The 11,233-nt window shown below is 38.1% G+C and overlaps 1 protein-coding gene across 1 annotated transcript; it reads right to left on the minus strand.

Moving 5' to 3' along the window:
* Window positions 1-10,622: 10,622 nt before the first annotated feature.
* Window positions 10,623-11,233, minus strand: LOC138888118 (uncharacterized mitochondrial protein AtMg00310-like). The gene is made up of 2 exons (XM_070169931.1): window positions 10,945-11,233; window positions 10,623-10,786 (listed from the first exon to the last, which is right to left on the minus strand). Exons 1-2 carry the CDS (start codon window positions 11,231-11,233, stop codon window positions 10,623-10,625), a joined length of 453 nt encoding a protein of 150 aa, XP_070026032.1.

Genomic DNA, 11,233 nt, shown 5'->3' on the forward strand with positions numbered 1-11,233 from the left:
AAACAGTCAAATTTTCACAAATAAGCCCGAGCACGTACTCGTCACCTCGCGTATACAGATTTCACATGGCACAATTAGCACCAAAGACTCAAATCCTAAGGGGTAGTTCCCCCACACAAAGTTAGGCAAGATACTTACCTCAAAGAAGCTAGACCGTTACTCTAAAATGACCTGCTCGAGTGAAATAACCTTCGTACGGCTCAAATCTAGACAAAATAACTTCAATCCATAAATAAAACTCATAGAAAATAATTTCGGATAATAAATCTTTGATCTTTAATTAAAACTAAAAAGTCAACCCCAGGTCCGCACCTCGGAACCCGATAAAATTCACAAAACTCGAATACTATTCCGATACGAGTGTAACACCCCGTAAAAATTTGGCTTAGGTATGAATGAGTTAAAGGAGTAGTAAGGATATATTTTGATCATGTAAAGTCCCATCGGGATGATTATGGGTGAAAATGGTTATTTCAAAATCAAGATGGAAAGTGAGGTGCATAAGATTTGACAAAATCGACTAAGTTTGCAGAAGGTTTGTATTTCATCAGGTTTTAGTGAAAATTTGTAAGGAATTTGGGAAAACTCAAAGCATGAAAGTTGTATTCTTTAAAATAGCTTTCCAACTATATATTGTGTAGTCCAAACGGAGTTCTGTGCAAAAAGTTATGCCCGTTTTACAGAGAGGTGTACAACCACCACGGTCCTGCCACGTTTTACCGCGTTCGCGTGGACGACTTGGGAGGTCATTTTTTAGCCTTATTTCGCCCCCTACAGCCCCAAAACATAATTATTTGTCCTAGAAAGGAAAACTCTCAAAAACCTAACTCCTTAAAGGTCCCTCCACCACCAAAGGTAAGTTCTAATGGTGATTCTATGTTTATTTCAATTCCCCAACATCTTATTAACATGGGTAAACCCTCCATATCATTAGATATTCGATTGGGACATCATTGTTGAGAGAAGAAACCCTAGAACTCGAATTCAAGGAGATTGAACGTCAAAAAGGTAATATCTTCACCCTCTAATTGATTCTATCATTGAATTAATGATTATAGACTCTATTTCATGAGATATGAGTTGATGAGTTTGATAGAAAATCATGAACAGTGATAGGTTTGGGTTGTTGATTGGTTATTATTGGTTGTGGGTGTTGATTACATTATGGGTGATAAAGAATGATGTTTATTATAACCATTTGAGACTTTAGAATTTATCTAGAAGCAAGAGAATGGGTTATTGGGTGTAGAGACACCATAAATAAGGGCTATGAAGCTTTATGCCACCAAGTGTTTGATAAAATGCCTAAGTGACCAAAACATGAGTATTATTGCTAATATGGAATCTTTTTGACTTGTATTTATATAGATTGAAGTTGAAAGGGTTGGTGAATGTTGTATTACGCTCAAGAACAGGAAGTTAAGGTATGTGAGGCTAACTCTATATGTTTGGGAATATTAATGATTCTCCCTACATTACGTTTCTTTTACGACTTATCAATTGCCTCAGAAATATAGTTAAGTCTAGTTCCTTGAATAGTTGTAGAACTTCTATTCTCTAGCTTCGTAACTCGTTCATGACTTTCATTTTGATTGTTGTGAGCTCAGTTCGTATTCAATATAGACTTGGGCTTGATATCCCTAAGTCTCAGTATAGCTTAGTCAACATGTCATAAACAGTTGAAGTTTCAATGTTCATAACCAGTTCAAGAATACATGTCTCATTCTAGTCCTATTCAGTATTCCAGTATTATGTAACTCAGTATGATTCAGTATTCCAGTATTATGTAACTCAGTATGATTCAGTATTCCAGTATAATGTAACTCAGTGTGATCCAGTATTCCAGTATCATACAACTCAGCGTGATTCAGTATTTCACTATTATGTATTGCAGTATGATTCTCAGTTCCTGATTTTAAATCCCTGAATGTTGAACACCTATATTTGGGCCTGAGGCTGCAGCTAATGCTTTATGCATCTTTGGGCCTGAGGCTGCAGTTTATGCTTTATGCATATTTGGGCCTGAGGTTGCAGTTTATGCTTTATGCATTTTGGACCTGAGGTCGCAGTTGTGTATACGTATAATTGGGCCTGAGGCCACAGTTTGTGCACACACACACACACACGCACACACACATACACACACACACACACACACACACACATATATATATATATATGTGCACACATATATATATATATTGGGCCTGAGGCCGCAGTTTAATATTCAGATAAATAGGTTGTTCATCATTCAGAAGAGGGAGTATTCATATCCTTACTTCTTTTCAGTTCAATTATTAGTTACCGTTCAGTTATCAGCTATCATATCAGTTCAGGCCCAATATATATATATATATATATATATATTGGGCCTGAGGCCGCAGTTTAATATTCAGATAAACAGGTTGTTCATTATTCAGAAGAGGGAGTATTCACATCCTTACTTCTTTTCTGTTCAATTATTAGTTACCGTTCAGTTATCGGCTATCATATCAGTTACCAATTATCAATTCAGTTATCAGTTATCATTTCAATTTCAGTTTGAACAATTATCATTTCAGTTATCAGCTTAGTTTCAGTTTCAGCATTTATAATTCTTTCTTTCAGTTGCTTTACATACCAGTACAATTCAAATGTACTGACATCCCTTTTGCCTGGAGCCTGCATCTCACAATGCAGGCAATGAATTACAGGTTGATGATTCCAAGCGCTAGGATTCTCGTACCAGCTATTTGGTGATCCCAGTTCTTTCGGGGCACTATCATTACCTTACAGTCTTCAATATTTTTTTGAGACAGTCAGTGTTTTCAGAACTTCATTAGAGGCTTCATAGACTAGAGTAACAGTTAGACAAAGTCTCAGACTTTTCATATTAAGCTATGTTGGCTACAAATATGTTTCAGAATTGTAGTAGTATTTCCGCACTTTGATTTATATCATCCAGACTTTCGGTATATCAGCATGTGTTAGTTTATCTTCCGCATTCAGTATGTTATGATACCACATGTTGATTCAGCCAGCCAGTTGGTTCGCTCGGACACATGTAGTCAGGCACCGAGTGCCATGTTACGTACAGGCCCAGGTTCGGGGCGTGACAACGAGTTCAACCATACTAAAATTATCAAATTCTTATACCAATTCGTCTCTCATATCATCATTTTATATTTTGAAAGGTTTCTTCAAAAATTCCCATTTTTCCACACCTCAAAACACTAATTATAAGATAAAAGTAAAGATAGATTCCTGGAATATAATAAATTTCGGGTGAAGAACACTTACCCCAATGATTTGCTTGAAAACCCAATGAAAAATCGCTTAAATCTGAGGTCTATAACTCCAAAAATGATAAAAATGGCCAACCCTCGAAATAAAGTACTTTTATATTCTGCCCAGGTGACAAGCATCGCGATTGCGGAAATTCGTATGCAATCGTGAAGAAGAAATCATCAGCTGCCAAAGGAAACATTACGTGAATGCAGAAGACGGAAGGAGAACGCGACTCATTACTGCCTCACACTACGCGATTGCGAACATGGCCATGCGAACGCGAAGAATAAAACACAGGTCTCCCCCAGCAAGTCGCCAACTGTGCGATCGTGAAAAAGCCTCTGTGAACGTGATGAAACAAAACCCATACTAAAGCGAACGCGGGCCACTTACTGCAAACGCGAAGAAGGAAAAATGGTCAGTCCCAAGACAGACTACGCAAACGCGGCTTGAACTTCGCAATCGCATAGAAGGGGTCACTAGATATTAATTCAGCCATCCAAAACATGAGAAAATGGCTTGTAGCCCATCTGAAACACGCCCGAGGCCACCGGGACCCTGTTGAAACATACCAACAAATTCCATAAAATACCAAGGACCCACTCAAGGCCTCAAATCATATCAAATAACGTCGAAAACTATGAATCGCACCATGAATCGAACTTAAGAACTTTCAAATCTTCCAACTTCCAAAACTCGTACCGAAACATGTCAAACCAACCCGAAATGACGTCAAATTTTGCATCCAAGTCCCAAATTACATAACATAGCAAATCCAACCCTCAGAATCACATTCCGACCTTGATATCACCAAAGTCAACTCTCGGTCAAATCTTTCAACCTTCCAAAACTTCAACTTTTCCAATTTTCGCCGAAATGCTTCAAATTACCCTACGGACCTCCAAATCCGGATGCATGCCTAAGTCCAAAATCACCATACAAAACTATTGGAATCACCAAAATACCATTTCAGAATCGTCTACACAAAAGTAAAACTCCGATCAACTCTTACCGCCTAAGCTTCTAAAGCAAAAATCCTTCTTCCAAATTGACCCCGAAATATCCGAAAACTGAACTCGACCACAGGAGCAAGTCATGACACAAAATACGAAGCTGCTCGAGACCTTATACCGCCGAACAAGACGCAAATTCTCAAAATGACCGGTTGAGTCGTTACAGTATTCCATTATATTAGGAATTGAATAGGGAATTCCTTCTTCACTCACTCTCTCTCTCTCTCTCTCTTTGATCTCTTTCTCATTCTATATCAGTATTCTTATATTAATATCTTTATGTAGATTTTCATGAAATAATGATACTAATGTTAAGTGGAAAAAAGAGAGAATAATAGTACCTAACAAAGTTCTTGCTTCAGATCCTATGAAAACGAGGAATTAATAAGAAAGAAATTAGCTCTGATGAAGTGAATCATTTTAATTATCATTCTTTTAGCTTTTTGGAATAAATAAACAAAATAGTATTAATTAGAAGTGAGCAGATTGAATGGGAAACTATGTTAATCCATTAAAACTCCATTGACATCCATTAAAAAGCTTCAAAGCTTTGAATAAAATGAAATTTTATGATATTATTTTTTGTTTGGATTGGGTATTATTACAAATAATTGGGAATATCTGTTGGAGTTTATATCTCACATTTGAGATAATTTAGTGAAGATTCGAGGTGGTTTTAGTTGAAATTTCAGATTGAAACTCGAAAAAGAAGAAATGAACAAATCGTATATATTTGGTATGTCGAATGTATAAATGGTATACGAGATATCTACAACTTACATAATTGTATATAAATTATATATAAATTGTAGTTTTTGACTGGATTATGAACAAAAAATGTGTATTTATGTTGTATATAAATTGCAGATAAATTATAGATTTTGACCAAATTTGTATATATTTTGTAAAAAACTTTTGTTACTTCATGTAAATAGGAAAACTTAGAAAAAACCGGGTAAATAAGTTTAAAATTTTGTATATATACGAAAAATTCCCTTTTTGAAGTGGTCAAAAAAATTTTAAATACGACCCATACTTTTAGAAATAGGCCCGTAATTAGTAGCCACATTTTCAAATTAAGTGAAAATGTCAAAAAATATTTTGTGGAGCTAAGGGAGTTCGAACCCACAACCTCTCACATCCAACTCGAAGCTGACAACTATTAGACTAGTGAGCTATTTTTTTTAGCAAATATACCACTAGGCAGGCTACCTAGTGGCTAATATATATATATATAAACAAAAATAAGGATCTAGAGTATACAATTTGTCCAAACAAATCTCAAAAATGGTAAGCTAAAACTAATGCTACTAAAATATAAAATTCTAACTATTACAACTTCTATCCAAGCCAACTCTCCTCTGAAGATGTGTGTATCCACTAGCCAAATGCAAAACCTCAATATAGCACCTCCAAAGCTCTCACCGGGCGCCAAGTTTTGCGTTCCATAGGACAAGGCAAATGTGAATCTCCAAACAACATCTTCAACTGGAATTGTCCAAACCTCCATGAAGCTGATCAGTATATGCATCCATATTGCTTTCCATGTGTGAATTAGCAGCATCAAAATGCAAGGTGAACCTATGAGGAGTAATATACTCCAGCAATATATAGTAGAAGGTGTAGTTCTATGAAAATTATACCGTGTGCTAGTACTGCTGAAACACCTCCAGATTGGACATGAATACATGTCAATACCACTGAATAATATCCCAACCTTACCATACACACTGTTCTGAAACCCTACACCCTCTAGAAACCCTAGTAAAAGATTTTGTAGGGCTATGCATATGTGATCAAAATTCCTACTGTCCATACCTATATCATGTATCAACATTAGCCAACAATACCCTATCATTTTAGAACAATTCTTGTAACGACCCCGCCGGTTGTTTCATGAGTTACCACTCCGTTTTCCCCCATTTTTGCTTCTTTATGTATTGTTCAACTGTATTTCATCATACCGTGTTGGTTGTTTTGTGTTCGGAGTGGCCTTGGAGTGAGATGAGACACTTAGTCTCTTTTGAGAAAGCTTAAGTTGGAAAAGTCAATCGGATGTTGATTTATGTATAGAAGATCTCGGATGTAAATTCTGATGGTTCGGATAGCTCTGTTATGTGATTTTGGACTTAGGAGCGTGTTCGGAATTTAATTTGGAGGTCCGCGGTAGATTTAGGCTTGAATTGGCGAAATTGGAATTTTGACTTTTTCCGGTCGGCAATGGAATATTGATATTGGGGTCGGATTGGAATTTCAGAAATTGCAGTAGGTCCATTGTACCATTTGTGATGTGTGTGCAAAATTTCAAGTAATTCGGATGAGGTTTGATAGGTTTTTGCATCTTTTGCGCAATTCGGAAGTTTAGAAATCCTTAGGCTTGAATCCGATGGTGATTTGATGTTTTGATTATTTTGAGTGTTACAAAGGTTGAAACAAGTTTGAATGATGTTATAGGATGTGTTGGCATGTTTGGTTGAGGTCCCGAGGGCCTCGGGTGAGTTTCGGGTGGTTAACAGATCAATTTTTGGCTTTAGAAGTTGGCAAATTTCTGGTATTTTGTTGCACAAAATTCCTTCTTCACGTTCGCGAGAAGTCTATCGCAGTCGCGAAGGGTTATTGAGAGTAGAGTGATTTTTTTCTTCACGTTCGCAAAGGTGGAGGCCGCGAATACGAAGGTTTGATCTGAGTATGCATCGCGTTCGCGAGGAGGGCGTCGCATTCGTGATGGTTGAGCTGGTTAAGGTATGCGCTCGTGAGTGGGGCATCGCATTCACATATAAGGATTTCTAGGTCAGAGGCAGTTGTGCTTCGCGAAGGCAAGGACACTACCGCATTCGCGAAGAAGAAAACATCTGGGCAAAATGTTTAAGTTCAAAAACGAGGGTTTTGGTCCATAATTTCAAAAATCATTAGAGAGCTCGGGAGAAGGCGATTTTGGAGGGGATTTTTAGAGAAGTGATTGGGGTAAGTGTTCTTCACTCAAATTTGGTTAAATCCCAAGATTCTGTCTTGATTTTTATCATTTAATTTGGGAATTTGGGGTGAAAATTGGGGAAAATGGAAGAAATTTTGGAGAGTTAATTTTGGGTATTTGGATGGCCATTTGATATCGGATTTTGGTGAATTTGATATGGGTAGACTCGTGGGAGGATAAGGATTCTAGTGATGTGATTTTTATCGGATTTCGAGACGTGGACTCGGGGGTCGGGTTTGGCCAATTTCGGGATTTTTGAGTTAATTTAATTATTTTCGCTTGGGCTTTATTCCTTTAGCATGTATTAATGATGTAATACTGATTTTGGTTAGATTCAGAGCATTTGGAAGCTAATTCGAGAGGCAAGGGCATCGCGGGCTAGAGTTTTGTTTGGTTTGAGGTAAGTAATGACTGTAAATGTTGTCCTGAGGGTATGAAACCCCGGATTTCACATCGTTTCACTACTTTGAGGTGACACACATGCTAGATGATGAGCGTGGGGAATGCACCATTGGGGATTATGACTTGGTCCATCCCGTACGACTAGTAAGTCGCATATTTGATTGAAAACTATTTGATATCATTGTGTTTTGGAAAGTATTACTATGTTTTGGGTTGAATGTCATATTTGGGCCTCGTGTCAAGCTCTTTGGACCCTTAGGAGCTTTTTACTACTATTCCTCACTATTTTGACTTAATATCTGTACTCAGTCATGCTGTGCTTTACTGATTTTATAACTCAGCCTTATTTACTCTATTTTGATATTAGAAATGATATTTTTGGGTTGAGCACCCCGTTTTACTGTTAGCCCGAGTGGCTTGAGAGGTTTCTGACTAAGTAAGGCTGAGGGCCTGCGTTGTGAGGATATCATGGGATCGGGCTGTGCGTCGCAGCATGTTGGATTGATTTGTGATATATGAGAGACCGATGGCCTGATTTATTATGCCACGAGATGGCTTGTTATATCGCTTGGATTGTAGGAGCCCCTTCGGAGTCTGAACACCCCTAGTGAGCGCGGGTATCCAGTGTGAGTGATGTGATGTTGCCCTAGGGGCTATTTTGATTTAAGTTGTTGCCTGAGGGGCTGATTACGAGTGATTGTGAGGTAACCCGAGGGGCTGGTTCTGTTGATATTTTGCCCGAGGGGCGGTTTATGGTATATGTCTTGCCCGAGGGGCTGTTTATGTTTCTATCATTTTTACTGATTATTTCATCACTTGTTTTAACTATTGAAAGATGTTTTAAAAGAAAAGGTTTTACTAAAACTGAGTTGTTTTACGAGTTAGCTGATTTCTGTACTGTTTTGGAAGTGTACTGTATTTGCTGTAGTGCTATGACGTGGAATTATTTGTTTTCTTATTGCTCAGTTTTCATTTACTTTTATTACTTACTAAGTTGGTGTACTCACATTACTCCCTGCACCTTGTGTGCAGATCCAGGAGTTGCGGGTTTCGATAGTGAGCGTTGATCGTTCTTCCAAAAAGTCTTCAGAGTTGGCAAGGTAGATGCTTGGCGTTCGTAGCACTGCACTTCTCCTTCTTATCTTACTCATGCTGTTCTTAGTATTTTATTTCCGGACTATGATAGCCTTTCTTGTACTTAGACAGATCTTGTAGTTGCTCGTGACTTGTGACACCCCGATATCGGGTTTGTGTTATTTTTCGCACTGGTTATTTAGACTTAGGTTATGAGATTTTGTTACTTAATAGCTTAAAATGACTTTTATGAAATACTGGTTGGATTTGGAATTTGTGTCGGCTGGCCTAGTTTCACGATGGGCGCCATCACGATCGGGTCGGATTTAGGGTCGTGACAACTCTCAAGAATGAAGGACTCTTGTGCACTGCCAGAACCTCTCCAAGTTGGGTATAAAATACCAATACCACTAGATAATGTCCTAACAGTACACATAAGCATATGGATAAACGTCCCACCTAATGTAGTATTTGGATCCCATCTTTTGTGATGCAAAAGCCATATAATCATATCATATACATCACCATTGTAACCATATAGATCATTTCTAACAATCCAAACTATGTTCTTATTTCCTTGAACAACATTTGTATGAACCAAAAATGCTATGAACTGCACTATCCTTAGTCTGTTTATAATTACAAATCTATACACCAATAGAGCACCTCCAGAATGAGCATGTAACCATGCTAATACTACTGGAATTTGGACAAACAAATGTGCCAAGCAGGAAAGTGCAGGATCAAACCTTTTGTGGCCGTTAATCTTGAGCTCTTCTCTTAGCTATCCTAATCCTAAGACTAGGAGTTTGTGACTTGTCAAGATTGATCAATCTCCTCACTTCACATGGCAGTTTAGAGAATGAGTGAAACTCATATGTACCTACAAAATAAAAAACAATGTTAGCTATAATATCTGCCACTGAGTTGCCTTCTCTGAACACATGCTGAAAGATCACATTGAAGTTGTCCCTCATCTCCTTAATTCTCTTTATATCTAATGCAATTGCCCATGGAGGATCCCATTCCCCTTCAATCACCTTATTCATCACCAATGAATCAGCCTCTAAGATGAGAGGGTGAAGATCACGCTCCACACAATATTCTAACCCTTGAACAATCGCATTTGCTTCAGCTAAAACATTTGTTATCACCCTCATATCTAATGCCCTAGCATACACCAAATCACCTTCATCATTCCTCACACAAAAGCCTAGGGAACTAGGATCAAGGTTGCCCTTTGATGGTCCATCAGTATTGCACTTATACCAACCATGAAAAGGCAACTGCCATGTTACTCTTCTTGTCATTAGTATAGGCTTATAACCTTCAAAGAACTGGATCATATCTGGTCAAAACAAAGGATATTAGACATCCAGACATATCTCACCCTTGCCAATTGATACAATGTCTTATTTACTTCATGAATCACCCTATTTGTGGACACTGACCCTCCATGTTTGCATGCATTTCTTCTCTTCCATAGCTCCCATGTGATGATAGCTGGTACTGCCTGGAACAATGGCTTCAACTTTGGACAACATTGTGCATTCCACCAATGCCTTATAACTTGTTCCAATTGTATCAAAGGCACGATAATTCCAGCAGCTCCTATGAAAAACTTCCAAACCTTTGAGGCAATAGGACTAGCTACATATAGTCTCCTCTAGAGGTTGCTAACAACACCAACATCTAGACATCACCATCTGCCTTTGCCTCCTCCACATATCATCAGTAGCTATTTTCTTCCTCCAAAATCTCCACAAAAAGAGTGATATCTTGAAAGGCAACCCTTTTATGCACATTAACTTGAACTCCTGATTAGGATCAGCCCTATGCCTTAGTATTTGCCAAGCACTTCTAACACTGAATTTGCCTGAAGAAGTTGGCATCTAGTATGGCCTATCCCAGTATTCCTCACTCTCCTTATAATGCACATTGGACCTAATATGATCAACAATGTCTTCAGTGAAACTTTGATCAAGCAACTGATCATTCCATGCTTCTCCTTGCCTCAATTCTGCCACTTCTTGAAGGTCCTCATTTATTGGAAAATCTTCAGGTAGTACATGATTAGAGCTCCCAATCCAGTTTAGTTTTCATGCCATATGTTTGTTGTTCCACTCTTCATCTCCCATAGAATCTCATGTCCAACATCTTCCCTAGCATTCAACATTTGTTTCCAAATATGAGATCCCCTTCTAAATTGCACACCTGTGGATATCTTCTTCTTGAAATACTTGTTCCACATAAAATTGGACCACAAAAACTTTGTAGTCCTAAATATCCACCATAGATTAGCAAAAAATGCCTTTGAGACATCATGAAGGGACCTAAAACCTAGATCCCCCTGCTCTTTGGGAAGACAAAGATTCTGCCAAGAAGACCAATGTCTACTCCTACCTTCCTCCTTTGTACTCCAAAAGAATCTAGCAAAGAGCTTGTGAAGATGTTCTGGGATGTTTTTAGGTGGATCAAGAACTGATAAAATATGTACTAGCAT

Source organism: Nicotiana sylvestris, chromosome 3, assembly GCF_000393655.2.
Source record: "Nicotiana sylvestris chromosome 3, ASM39365v2, whole genome shotgun sequence".
In the NCBI taxonomy this organism is placed as follows: domain Eukaryota; kingdom Viridiplantae; phylum Streptophyta; class Magnoliopsida; order Solanales; family Solanaceae; genus Nicotiana; species Nicotiana sylvestris.